Consider the following 15,862-nt stretch of genomic DNA (forward strand, 5'->3'; position numbering starts at 1 on the left):
ACGCAATAACTAAACAAAGAGGTCACTGTTCTTAAATAATGGCTTCTCGCCCGTCTATTGACGACGCTTCGAGGAGCGTGATTTTGCTTGCCGTGTTCAATGAATGGACTACGTTGTATTTTCGTTAATTCGTATCGCTGAGAAGCCAAAAAACGGTGACTCATGGGGCAGGCGGGCACAATGCGTCGTCAAATCCAGTGTGCGCTGGCGTATTTGATTACGTTGTATTTTCGATGATTCACATAGAAAATGCGCGAGCGCCCCGCAAGCCTGCTTTAGTGGACTTTATGCCTTAGATCCACCTATCTATAATTTTATTTATCCCTTCCGGTTCCAGTTCAATTATTTAGCTAGTGGCTCAAGCTTAGCAGCGTCAGTAATTGAAACTAAAACCCACATTTTATCTTTCTAACTTTTTTCTTCTCATTTCTTTTTTGTTATTATCTTCTTGCTCAGGCGCGCACACAGGTCACAGATAAATGGTTTGGGGGGGTCTAATTAAAAAATATCTATAATAATTTATTACTGATTGTTAAGCTGGTGTGAGCGGCTAGAATTAACAAAATCTAGCACTGGTGCCACTGACTTCCACATTTACCTCGCCTACTATTTATAGCGTCTCGTCACTTCGACCTGCAGTTTTCGGGCACATTCCCCATACTCAGGTACTACGTACTGTTAGTCTAGCGATAAACACCTGGCCCGCGGGTTTAACTAAGGGTGTACGAGATGTCGCATCCACAAGTGGTTATCGAATGGGCGTGACGTAAATTAAATGTTCATTGTTAGGATCATCAGTATCCGTCGGTGCCTTCCGCGCTGATTTGTCTTATTTCATCCGGGTCACGGTCCTCAGTCTTGAGGTTCTGACGAAAAGGTCTTTCTTCTTAGAAGTAATATTTCACACACCGTTCCTAGGGGGGTGCGGACCCGAACCCCCGGCCCCTCCACCTTGTGTGCACGCCTGTTCTTGCCGCTTGTTAATTTTCCCAATGCCACCTGGATAGGGTGTAAATACTGTAAATTGTACATAAAACATTTCACCGTGGCACAGTTCGCCGTCAGCTTTCTTATCGGAAAGAGATGACCGTATACCAGTGGCGAAGGGTGGAGGTAGGCTGTTAAGGGGAAGCTCTACAGAATAGGCCTTGAGAATTGAAAATATGATTTTTTTACATGTGGTCCATAATAACTGGTCTACTAGTTAATATAGAAAGGTTGCCGCCAATGTTTGTCTCAATAAAATCCCTCCAAGTGAAGCTTGTGAAGTGAAGCTATGGGGTGACCAAAAAATAGTACTTTCTAATAAATGTTAATAAATTCAATATGTTTATCAGTTCTTTGGTGTGAAGTATTGCAACTGATATGATTGATATGATAACTTTTTTGATTATGTGTTAGCCACGATATAAACTTAATAATATATTAATAACTTTTTAACCTGAAATTGTCCGAGAACTAAATATACGAAGGATGTTGACATACATATCTATCTACATTTTTATTTCATGTGCTATCCAAAAAACATTACTAATGAATAGCGTTTATTTGTAATATTTAGGACCTACGTATTAAAAATAATAGGTATTGTTTAATTCTAATGCATATTTTTTAAAACGTAGAATTTAGTGTCTGCCTATTATAAAAAGAAAGTGACTTTTTATTGGCTGCGCAACTTCACTTTTATACTAGTGAAACAAGTGGTAGGAAGAAGCATTATTGTATGTAAAGCCAATGGGCGAAATAATTTATATCATGAGTGCCTAAAAATAATTATTAACATACAGTCACTAGACACATCATTTATTTATTAGTCCATCCGACTGGCGGGCGACGCCAGGGCTGTCGACGCAATTAATTATATTGTACTTTTTAAATTTTATTTATAATATATTTTATTCAAGTTTTGTGCATCTAATGCCGGGTCCACACTGGCAACATGTCGCGCGACAACCTCGATAAATTTTACGATAATTATCATAATGGCTTAAGAAATTTTACGATAATTATCATACTTATCGTAAAATTTAACGAGGTTGCCGGCGACATGTTGCCAATGTGGACCCGGCATAATATCCACTGTGGTTCACGTAGTGGAATGGACCTGTTGTTTCTGGGGTCAACTAATTCAAGAAGTAAACACCCATGATAGAATTTTTCCAGTTTTAGTTGCATTATATTCCAAAACTCATTTCCGATTTTATAAATGGAAATTTCTTGGTGTACATAGTAAACAAACCTACGAATAAAAAAGACAGGAAGGAACATACTGATTCATTGCCATAAAAACTGGCAACCAAATTCGCCATTTTGGAAAGCGACGACTTTGCGTAAACAAATATCGCGTGGTGTGCACGTGTGCGGTAAACTTAAATAGGTAATTTTGTGTATTTTATGTTTGTGTATCATGCATTGTTGGCCTTATTTTCCGGTCTTTCTTGATTGCCGTGACACAATATGTTCCTTCCAGTCTTTTTATTCATAGAAAAAACAGTATGTTCTATTAGTTATATAATGTATTATGAATCAGTAATAAAATAATACACAATTAAAATATTTTCAAATTGAAAAAAACACATTTTCCTAGCTTTGAGCCGTGCTCACTCATGAATGTCATTCTTCATTTAGGTAAGTATATACAAATTTTGATGTTATCTTGCAAATTAAACAGGTATCTGACCTTTTCACTATATTATACATGTACCTACATGCAAATGTAATGTTTTCAAATAATTGATATGGATTATATACCATCGTATTATTTTCTCGAAATCATAAACATACTATAATAGTATTTGAGTATCAACCTATGCTCAATTTGAATTAGGTAATAATAATAATATACCCGTAGATATATCAATAGTATGTTTGCTACGATATCCACCCAAGTTATCAGTATGTACTTACAGGTTTGATTAAAAACTATGACGAAATTAACATTTAAAAAATATTAATCCATATAATATTTTGACAGCCCTGTTTTCTGATCGGCGGACACGTGCAGTTGTTTATCAAATAATAATGTGTAAGACGGCCGACAATACCAATAATATTTTTTTTTTTTTTTAATAAAATCTCCGATGATTAGTGATTTTTGCGAAAATATCGATTTAAATTAACGTCCTAACGACGCCGATGTCCTTTTGATACTAGATTATATTTCAATCTCCTTCTCTTGAGCCCCCTCTTAATATCCGCCATAAATAGTGCACATTAACCTTTTTCAGTCAAATGTATATGTTTTTATTGAAATAAGACTACAATTTACAGATGGTATTGGTTGGGTTTTAAAAATCAATTTAACCCTGTCCCACCAAACCATAATAGTATTGGTATATTTTCGGCGATATGACAAAATTGTGCACATTTTTTCATTCTTACTTATTTGTTTCCGTTAGATTAAGAATACGTACCTATTACACATATTGTTGGTTCATTTTTTTAATTCATCGAGGTATGCCTAAACCAAACTATAATGGATAAAAATTATTATTCTATCTATAAAATATCCAAATTCATGTATGATTTAATTTAGATATTTAATAGATATTCGAGTATTTTTTGACTATTATCTATTATGGCTTGGTTTTCGCATGGTTTAATTGAATTTTAAAAACTAACCAACACCACCTGTAAAATGTAGTCTTATTTCAATGAAAACAAGTACCTATGTATGACTGACAAAGTTTAGTGTGCAATATTTATGGCGGATCTTAACAGCCTACCTCCACCCTTCGCCACTGCCGTATACTATACCTACGGTCTCCAATTTTATTAGATTCAATATGAACGTTAATTCAAATTTCATAGCTGATTTTGGCCAAATTCACGAATTCAAGAATGAAACCCAAATCTATCCTAAAAAACAATCCAGTATATCGGCTATTTTTTAAATTTGTTTGCTGCTGGCTTCCTGTACAGTGTAAACCGACTAGAACCGTGTTTTATTTAGACATGAATTTTATGTCAGTACTGTACAACCCAAAGAGGTTGGACGATCTTTAATATACGGCCATATATTTCCGATACAACATTTCACGGTAAAGTGTGATACGGCGAACTGCATACGTACAAGTCTCCGGACACGTCTGGATATAGCATACTATGCTTAGACCAGGCCTGACGGTTTGCCGTGGTGCACAGGCCAAACACCATGTTGCACTTTAGTAGTTGTCAAGTAATTTTTCATATATATTTTTTAAACTCCTTAGTATCTTTTATGGAAATCGAATGAAATATTGAAGCGTGAGAAGGTGGTGATACTAATTATTAATAAATTGTCTCTTGTAAGAAACAAAACAATACTTCCGTAATCAAATCATAATTCGAAATATTATGTGTTTACCTGCCTTGTTGCTAACAGTATAGTAATATTATTAATATAACAATTAAATATAATTCCATTGTTAAATTTCATAATAAAAGCTGCTCTATCCTGTGTACCTACATAGGCACTCAATGAAATTTATTGCACCTAATTAATATTACACCTATATAAACAAGAGTAATTTTATTATTTAGCTCACTTTTAATAAAAAAAAATGCAAAGTAAAGTCATTGGCAGTACCTAATTGGCATTTTCTTTTTGTTTCTCTAGATAATGTTATTGCAAAACGTTTATTGAAAAAACGAGATTAAGTGAGCTTAAACGTTATTTCATTTGCTATCTGTAGATTACCTGAGTGAAAAGGTGTGGATATTCTTAATTATTAAATTACACCAAGATTAGGTACTTATCACATTTTTTTTTTAAACTTTATCGGTTCATAATTTCGTAAAGGTCTTCTCTCTTCAGCGTTTGTTTCCAAATTTGAATACTCAAACTTGCAGATTATAATAATATGTGGCTGGGTTTATCGTTTTTAAATTGTACAGCACATTGTACATATGACAGCGAATGACTGTGGTGTTTGCCTTCCAATTTCATCATCTCGTCTTACGAATGAACAACAACGTGAGATCTGTATGATAAATATCGAATTAAAATAATAATTAATAATTGATGTAAAATGTTCAATCAACAGTTAAATTACAGCGAACCATAACAAAAACAAAGATACATAAATATTATATAAAACATAGATAATAATATCCGCCCAAGCAGTATGAATTTAATTTCGCTGGTGATTAATCATGCCTATATCCATAGCCAGAAACAAATACCTAATGGTAATTAATTAGACAGAAATTTAATGTGCAATGACCGCTCTTGATGTAGGTATCTTAAATTAATATTAGGATAGCCCTTATCATAACACTAGCGTGATTAACCGTTAACCGCAGTGGATTCTGGCTTTTCCCAACAGATCTCCCGACGTATTATCAAAAGTGGCTGTGTTTATCTTCCACCAAACGTCACTGACAGTTTCATTGGTATACATACATTTATACATTGTTGGCATACGTAGATGAAACTAAAATGTTCCATTCCCGTAATATGATGCCACAAATCTTTCGAAAGCTTTAAAATAAAATGATTTTTATTGTAGCTATAAAGTGACTTTTATACTTAAAGTCTGTCCATTTATTCAGCTCATCGCAAGGACTGTCCGATGCAAATAATTCTGCTGAGGTGAGGTTCTACCTTCCGCCGTCAGCGTACTGTTTGTAAAATCCTCACATACAATCCGGCCTTTTCTTCTACTAATAATAATTCTTCAAGCGCATTTAGCTTAGCAGTAATTTTCCCATCTCCTCTCTTTATTGGAAATTGGCTATTTCAGTACGAGGGTGCGAGATCTTATAAAAGTTTTCTAAATAAACCATTCAGTAATAATTATATCCATACAGGAAAGAATAGAACCGAGATTTTTTTGCGAATAGCCATCATTTCTAGTTATGTTCTTATCGTTATCACATTATAAATTCGATCTTCCTTATTGCGTCAATAGAGCAGGATTTGTGGTCTTGATATCTGAAGACTGTGTCAATGAATGACTTATTTTCGTCAACAATGATTTTACATAGGTACCTATTTACCTACTAACTATTTTGCAGTGGCGAAGGGCGGAGGTAGGCTGTTAAGATCCGACATAAATAGTGCATTCTAACTTTGTCAATCATGCGTATTTGTTTTCATTTAACAAAGACTACAATTATTTACAGATGGTTTTGGTTAGTTTTTAAAATTCAATTAACCCGTGTGAAAACTAAGCCGTAATAGAAAATAATCCAAAAATAATTGTCTATCTATAAAATATCTTAATTATGCCATTAAATCATACGTAATTTTGGATATTTTATAGATAGGTATAATAATATTTGTTATCTATTATGGTTTGGATTAGGCAGGGCGTATTGATTTTTTTTTTAAAAAAACTAACCAACAACGCGTGTAATATGATGTATTCTTATTATAAACTAATAAGTATTAATGTAAAAGTAAGTGTGCACAATTTTCTCTGATCGCCCAAATCGTACCAAAATTATTTTGGTTTGGCTTAGGCGGAGTTTAATGGTTTTTTTAAAACTAACCAACACCACATGTAAATTGTAGTACTAGCTCAATAAAAACAAATACTTATCACTGACAAAGTTTAATGTGCGCTATTTATGTCGTACCTTAACAGCCTACCTCCACCCTTCGCCACTGCTATGTTGCCATATCAGTTTTAATTCTTAGCAACATATTATTTAAATTATTGATAGGTATAATAACAAATTCTAGTTATACTGGCATAATAACATATCGGTATATATCCGCGTGAAGAGTTCATTATCTTATTGTCGGTCGGTAATTGTGTTTCAATCGACTAAAGCTAAACAGATGATCCACATAGCAGATTTATTTTTGAATGAACTCAGTGTCGACTTGCTGATCCTGTTGCGTTAACTAGGCGTCGGAAAACTTGAGGAAAATCGCGATCATGTAATCGGTGTCATCATTTGTATGAGGCACGATGATCGACTCTCGCCTAGGTATTAGTTAATAGCCCTCTCGTCGTTTAGGTGGAAAATTATTGTTGTTAGTCGTAATTATTTTCGCGATAAAAAGACAATTTAATCTAGGCAATATTGTGTTATCTTTGCGTCGGAAGATTTGTAAATACTTAAGAACGCGTCATTTCAAAGTTCGCGATAGTGGCATTTTTGCAGTTTGCATCGAACTAACCGTGAAACAGAACGCGATTTGAATCACTCCCAGCAACGATGGACGATGACAATACTCTCGATGAGGTGAGTTTCTTGTTTACATTATTAATACATTAACATTAAACTTATTCTATGCATAGTATTATAAACCAATATAAATTGTATTGATAATCTTGTAGATCACTCATTAAAAACGCTTCTTTTATTTTTTATAAAATATGTCACTAAAGTAACTAAAACGACCTTCGGTTAGCATTATCGATGATAATATTGTATGTATAAACCAAGAAAAGAAACAGTTTTTTCATTGTTTGACTATGACAATATGTTATCATGAAAAAATATAAGTTTGTTTGAAATTTTCCGTCTCTACTCAAAAAATTCGTTATTTTTTTTTTCGAAATTACTATGAGTTGCATTGTTGATGTTTCTCATTTCTATTAATTATGATTTTGGATTACATATATCTTCTAAGGTATAAAATGAGGACCCATCGTATAATATTGTATGTAATTGCAGAGTGCGTACTGCATAACGTACAATCTTATATAATTTGAAACATTTCCAATCGAGCAGTGTTGCACCTAGAAGTAAAGACCTTTAGATAAAACAATTGTGAAAAAAATGTTATGAAATGTTATCAAGGAAAATATTATTATTGGATCATAAATGATACATTTTCATCTATGTTATAAAGTAAGAAGGAAAAAATACAGTAAGTACATATTATTGTATTACAGATAACTTGAAAAATATTTGTATCTATTGTATGACAACATCTTCTTGGCTATGCTTCTAGGCGCTGTTGTCTACTAAATGGGAGGAGCTTGTTAGTTTATAATGGATTGCGGGTAAAAATGGGTGGAGCGTGTTAGTTCACAGTTTTAACACGTAGCCAAAAAGATGTTGTCGTACTATACCTTCTATCGTTTTCGTAAGTCATAAGCGACATAAGATATGTTTAATTTTCTTGAGATCTTGATACAGGCACAGATTTAGTGTCGATAAATATAACCATAGATAATATAGGTACGCTGAACTTTCGTGACAGTGACGAGGAACTTTTTTTGATCTTTGCATGTGAATTTGCACGACCGTTGTCCTAATAGGCCCCCATAGACGGACAGTTCTCGTAGCAGTTTGAACATGGCACAGACAATAACTGTTCAATAACTGTACGTTAGTGGACACACCACAGATCAGTTTAACTACCCCATTTAAAATCTGTCGAACTGTCAACAGACGTGCCCATATACGTACAGTTATTGTCTGTGGCAGATCAAGTGTCAAAAACTATGGAGGTTATGTTCGCCGAGATCATACACAGGGGTACCATGTGTTAAATTAGTTTTAAGTAGGGTATACTTGAACGAACGATTGATCTACGAATATTTTTACTTTGTTAGATTTATTATGATTACAATTTATTGTTTGTGTAAATATATGTCCAGATTCTTTTATTTTGAATAAATTATTCATAGTATACTTATTGTTGTTTTAATAAAATTTAATTAAGATAAAATACATACGTATTGTTTTATTTAAATCAGGGTTATATACATTAAATTTGTGTAATATGTTTTATTCAATCACCAAAACAATTTACTTATTGGTTTTGAATAATATCTATTAATTTGGTACATATTATAACATTAACTTAATACTAAATTTACGTAAGTACATATTTCTTTTGTCTAGATTTATTTTACATCAAGTTTACATTTTATTTTTTTATTTACATTTAAGTAGTGGAAAATATTGTTTGCGGTACCTAGTTGACACCACAATATTCGTAATTATATAATATGAGTATCTCGCAAAAGAACTAACACGCAACAAAAATAATATACTTCTTACGAACGAACTATGACAGAACTGTCAAAATTTGCCGCCAAATCGCGCCAGCTACTCCTACTTTACGTTACCAGCATCTAACGTCAAACGAGAACTTTCGGCTAGTTGAAATTCCAACAGTTTTACAAAAACACGGGAGTGGGGGGTCGCTGGCAGTTTGAACATGGCACATATCTGAAAGGTCGAAAAGTGTCCGTCTATGGGCGCCGCAGATTATCTACCAAAGATAACTGTATAGTTATTAACTGGCATGTTCAACCTGTTACGAGAACTGTCCGTCTGTGGCCGGCATTTCTACTGGAGCGTCAGCAAATATGTACTGTCAACAGAAAATATAATATGCATGTATGTATTGTGTAAAACCATATACATTTAATATGTGTAGAACGTATCAAACATTAAATACCTGTCATATAATATATGGGTCATGATAGCCGAGCGAGTAAATACACACATTATTTTTCAATGCCGAATGCTGATGCTGATTTCTAATCAGTAGGTATCTGAGATTTTTGAGTCAGGGCATATCCTACTTCTTCTGTGAAGGGTTCGCTTACCAAACATATGCAATCTGTGCGCAAGTTGATACTTACGTCTCGGGTTTTCGCTTCATTCGGTAAACTTGCTTTCTGGTTTTAACTTATTTAATCAAAAAGGTTTGGATGCTACCTAGGTACTTAATTAAATTAAATTCACTTTCGATACGACGACGTTCGCACACAGGGGTGGATTTACCGATACACTGAGTGCATGTGGGAAGCGAATGGAGCCGCAGAAGATTGGAGCCATCATAGCTCTTTTATGTGGCGAAAAAAAGTGCATTACTTGACATACATCAGAAGATCTTGATTGTGTAAATTTACAAACTGTGCATATAAGGCAAATGAGGAATTTTGCTTTACTTTACGCCTTTACAGTTGAATTTTGTTTAAAATATAAACATTACACATCTTTCTATATGTTGTGCCACCAATTAATTAATGCTGCGGGTAGTATGCCCGAATTGTAAAATTCGTTCCTGGCAGTATATTAAGATTAATAGAGTGCATAACGTTCAACTTTACCTGTCTGGCATGCAATCAGTGACGTCCCGTGGGGGTAGGCAGATTGAGCGTCGCTTGAGGGCGGCAGTTACTCAAAGGGCGGCAAATCGAGGAGAATCATTAGGTAGAAAGCTACCTAAACTCAATAATAACGGAAATATCTTTCCATTAAAAAAATCAGCTCACTGGTTGGAATCGAAATATATCTATTAATTAGATAAGTACTATACAATTTTCAACAGGACTTTATTTTTTTGTCGGGTTCGCGATATCTAGTTGTCTTTGGACGACACGTTTTTCACAGTCACTCGCGAGTTATGGAAGTTGTCAGGTGTATTTTTAAATGTACCTATCTGAATCCGTAGACTCTATTGTCTATTGAAGCAGATATGGCATTTAAGTTAGATTTAGTAGTATAGGTACCTATATCTTGTTAGTAATGTATCCATAGAACACAGTTCTTAGATATTGGAGTCATGAAACGATGATCAAAAGTACTGTATAAAAAAATGTGGCGGCATTTTGGCACTGCCTAGGGGCGGCATTTTGTCTAGGGACGTCACTGCATGCAATAAATTGGTAGCGACTGCAAACAATTATCTAACGGTCAGTGAGTAAAGTTACACTTGAACCACTTGAAAATCATTGTTGTAAGAGGAAAAAATGTTATGTACCTACCTAGGTATCTAATTTGTCATATTACATCACGTTCTTTTTTAAAAATTTCTATTGGTGTGAATATTAGGTTACATTGAAATGCTCATCCAACGAATGCCTATTAACAAAGCAATGTTAATCAACCCCAGTTCACAATATTATAATTTTATTACTATACTTTAAAACCTGGTAACTGGTACCATACCTGAATACTGGTAATTTTTTTTTTTTAGAGCACACCAAGGCCCATATGCAAACTGATTTTGAAAACTGGAGAATTGCTTTGCATGCTACATTTTTTCACATCCATTTGTCATTTTCCTGGGATCCTGAGGTCTTGAAGACTATCTATTTTTTTCCAGCGGACGACCCTACCCGAGTCGCCTGGCATTTTTCTGAAATTTTAATAGGTACTAACTTGCCAGACAACTTTAATAATATGTCGATGTACCTATTGTCATTGAAGTTAATTCCTCCTGTCAAACTGTCAGTCGTTATATAAATTTCTTAACACTAATGCAGAGTATAAGCTTACATAGTACCTACATACATAAATCTAGGTATAATATCTGTCCGCAATCAAATTCTACAAATGTTGTAAATTTTTACCCCTGCAGAAAATAGTTGTCCATAAGTACACAAACATTTATTTGAAACTCAATGCAAGTCCATAAACCAGTGCTATCAAATTAAAAATATAGTTTAGACCAGTATTTCTTAACCGGTGGTGCGCAGACATTTTCCGGTGGTCCGTGAATTTTTGACGTTCAAATTGCCTATGCCAAAAGTTCCAATAAAATCTTCAAAACCCGTGCACCTGAAAGTGTTTATGCATTGTGTTTTTATTCTTGAAATAAAGGGTTTGCGCGACGAAATCAACCGCGATCAGACGTCATTATACGTTACTATATAAATAATATTTTTATTTCTAGCGGTCCATAAAACGTTTCTCCTATTATCAGTGGTCCGCAGGTGTAAAAGGTTAAGAAACACTGCTAGATCATGTCCATTGTATGGGTTTATATTATTCTCCATTTGAGAAACCAAGGAGGTTGAAGGGTGCTTGAGTATATAACTTAATAAGGTTAATCGTTTGTAATGATGATTAATATACCTAAATTACATACAATAATTTTATTCTCGATTATTATTATTTATTCGCATTCTGTTTTCAACAAAGTAATATTTAATCCAACACGGAAAATTCTATGATCGCATACGGAAATCTGGATACGTCTGTAATGAAACTCTATTTTAATTCATAATATAATACCAACATAATTACTTAGGTACTTAATTATTATACACAGTGAAAATTGTTTATTTTTATAATATGTGTGTGATAGAAAATTTTGATAAACAGGTACCTCCCTGGATTCATGTTGACGATAACGATTCAGTTTTGAAAATACATAGTATTAATAATTTATGAATAATAATACGAGTAGGTAGGTATCTACCTAATGTAACAGCTGATAGTAAGTATAAGTATTATCTTATCATTCTATTACTGGCTTACCGTGAAACATGTTTTAATTTTATTATTCAAATCGTAGCGTGTCAAAAGGGGTTATAAATAATTTTTCATATGTCTGTATAATGCAGTAATATCCCAAATAATATAGGTATGCCTAACTTACCTACATAATACAGAAAACAGTAGAACATTGTTTACAATAATTAGTATTAGGTACTATGAAAACAATGACAAGATCGGCACAATAAAAATGGCACTTGTTGCGTAGTCAAAGTAAAATTACATAAAATATAAACTGAAAAACTACGACATTAATGTCTAAAATTCAAATTCAAAGCGCTCACGACATGACATAAAAAATAATTATTTTAAAATAGGTATTTCATTAAAATACAGGGCAATATGAGTAAATAATAAAAGTAAAAGTAGGTACATGGAAGCACACCAAGTGAACTAAGTACCTAGACACAATATAAATTCCTTGCATCAATATCGGAAGCGATTTGATTGAACATAGTTATTGCCCTCCCAATTGGCATTACTAATGGCAGGTTAGTTCTGCACCTTGAATGAACAAACAACGGATGCTCCGGATATATAAGATAATTAAACGGGGAACACAGTTCAATACTACCAAGAATGGCAGAGTTTCCATGTACACCGCGTATAAGTCGGAAAAAAATATTTAGTTAAATAAAGATCTCTTCTAAACTTTAAACTAGAGTATGTAAACATACCTACGTCTAAGTGAAAGTCAGTCGGTTAGAGCCACGGATAATATCCAAACTGTATAAGGAAATGGAGTCTCAAAGATTTCTTCTAAACCCCTCCACCATAAGGCCGTACTTTCAACTGATGCGCATATCCACTCTCAATTATGATTCTTACTAAGGGGTTATAAAGAATTTTTAACTCTGTAACATTTCAAAAAACCCAGAAAGTACGTAAGACGAACATTATTTGTAGCGCCTTTTTACAAATGGTAGCCATATGATATGATATGACCATACTATCCAATATGTAAAGTTGTAATTGTGTACATAATATAATGATTTAAATTTAAATTATCCTTCAAAGGGATTTTTTTAATAAACAAGGAAAATATAAATCGGCACGGGTTGAATAGGTACGTCATATTGTTAAAAATCTTTTCTTAGATGGGGATTCTCAGAGTGAGGTTACGTATACATACTGTAACTATAGATAGTATAACTGTAACCCCGTAACCTTTAGGACGATTGATGGTTCATAAATAAGTTAATAACATATTATATTCCAATAAATCTAGCCTAGTAAGATAGGTATATCAATAATAATTGTATGTACTTCTTAGAAATGTTTTCTAAACACATGCTTTATCTATGTTTTCCTTAGAACCACTTAATAATAATATATATAGGTATATATATTTTATAGTATATTACGTGTTGTTTATAAACTGTGATACGATATTAATTATTGTGGTGGAAGAAAAGCGTGGAACAATAGGGTATTTTAATGACAACATTACTGTTATTTAAATTTCTCGATCAAATAAAATAGTGCGATAATTTTTAATCGGGTTATTATGAAAAAATCTTTCAATGGTAAAGAAAATGTGTTATAATTTTACTTTAATTAGGTTGCATTATGCACTGAGCAACATTGACATACCATACAGATAAGAGCCTGTCCACATGGCGCGTTTTTACGCGCGAGTGACAAATCGCGCGTTCTCCAGGTACATGTGACCCAATTCAGCTGTCCACAAGCGCTCGCGCGTTTTGACTCTCGCGCAACGATCGCCTGCAAACGCCAGACTCTGGACAATCGCAGCGTTTACAGCCATTACAAAATGAAATACGACCGCTTGGCGCTCGAACGCGAGATTTTTTATTGCTACTCCCAAATAAATTACGTCACCTAGGTTGTAAAGTGCGGAGAATAGATATTGGAAGTAATCGCGAAATACAAAATCTCATACAAACCGACTAACACCATCGAGTTGTAGTGCTTTTTTCTACACTCGCGTTTGTTTTTTTATGCTGATTCAAAAATGAATTACGTCACTTATTGTTTCAAACGCGCAAACTACGCTGTATCTGGACGGAAGACATTTTTGGTTCTCGAGCGTAAATCGCGATGGGAATCGCGCCATGCCTAAACCTAAACTATAGCGTTGTGTTAAATCCTTCAGTTCGATCTCGTCAAGCCAAAATGATGTTTTTAAATCTAAATAGTTTAAGAAAACTACCCCTTTCGACGATCCATTTCCTATATTATAAATTATAATATTGTGAGGGGTCTGATATATGAGGTAGGAGATAGTTTTTGTGAAAATAGATAGCGTCACACTATAACTAGTAACTACGATATATTTCTAAAATAGTACCTACGTAAATAATAAGGCATGTCTATTTTTTTAGGGCCAAATGAAGAGTTTCCTTTATTATAACAATTATTTTGAAATCATTGGTAGGTAGGTACGTATAAATTGTAATATTTTCGACTAGGTAACTTTAAGTTGCTAGGTACGTATAGCGATAGCAATTGATAATCATGATTAACAACAACAAAAATATGAGTGTATATACACGGTGGAAAATGGAAGTGAAACTTACGAATTCGATCACAACTTTTTCAGTTCGATGTACTTATTAGATTTAGGCATTGGTAATTCACCCATAGTTGAAATGTCGTGGATAGATAGTATAGCTACTGCTAAAATAAATGTATATACGTACCACAATCACATAGATAATGGGAAATGTATCAATATATTATGTTTGTTTTAGAATTTTTTAGATGTCATGAAGAATACATGAAAATTTAGTTCTATTAGGAAGTATCAATTTGCACTCAATTTAAAAATTATGTGATTATTGATTAGTATAAAATTATAAGCTAAATTTACACACATACATAATAATATTACGTCATCGATTGTAACTGTCGTAAATATTCAGTAAATATGTACTCTGCATCTATGTAGATATAGAGGGCTGCGAAAGCCGTCAAATTCGGCAAGCAGCGGCGGCCAACATGAATGTTATATTTAAATATTGTGCAGGGCTCGAAATGGACCGGAGCGCTTCGGACCACCGTACCAGTTAATGAAATCTCCGTCTCGTGGAAAAATAATTTGACCATCTGATCTAGATAGGCCATATAACAAAGAAATCGAACACACTTATTGTTATAAAATACAAATAGATAAATACTATCTCAATATTTATGGAAAATTATTCAGCGCTGCTGTTCGTAAATATTTCCAATTCGAGCGCTGATTTATTGTACATTAAATACGTACCTACATTATAAATAATTTTATTAAAAATAATATTTTTGGAAAATTATTGAGCGTAAATATTTACATTTCGAGCGCTAATTTTACATTAAATACGTAAATTATAAATTATTTTATTTTAAAAACAAAACTACCCCCTTCAACAATCGATTTTCACAATGTGTGATATTGTGAAGGGTGGTAGGTAAGATTCTGGACGATTCTTGTAAAAATGGGCCATGTCAAAGCACAATATAGCTGCGAAATATTTGCAAATTTTAGTCCATGCTAGATTATTGTATTAGTCCCATTGTCACGTATTTTTCTATTTTAAGTCAACCAACGGGATCAATCACAGAAGAATAAATACGTTAATAGGTATATAATATAACATATAGGTAAAATTAAAGTAAAAGAATAAGTGATTATTCTAATAACAGGAGGACACAGAAAGAACAATTAAATCAAACAATA

The 15,862-nt window shown here is 33.4% G+C and overlaps 1 protein-coding gene across 1 annotated transcript in view; it reads left to right on the plus strand.

The window, feature by feature from the left end:
• The first annotated feature begins 7,060 nt into the window (after positions 1–7,060).
• The window catches only part of Hex-A (Hexokinase A), an 88,751-nt gene continuing 79,949 nt past the window's right edge, over positions 7,061–15,862 (plus strand). The window contains exon 1 of the mRNA XM_085941841.1: positions 7,061–7,176. Within this exon, the coding sequence (XP_085797967.1) occupies positions 7,150–7,176 (27 nt within the window). The 5' untranslated portion in view covers positions 7,061–7,149. The remainder of the gene's footprint in view (positions 7,177–15,862) is intronic.

Source organism: Rhyacophila brunnea, unplaced genomic scaffold (assembly GCF_057557595.1).
Source record: "Rhyacophila brunnea isolate RB1 unplaced genomic scaffold, BYU_Rbru_1.0 scaffold_14, whole genome shotgun sequence".
Taxonomy (NCBI): domain Eukaryota; kingdom Metazoa; phylum Arthropoda; class Insecta; order Trichoptera; family Rhyacophilidae; genus Rhyacophila; species Rhyacophila brunnea.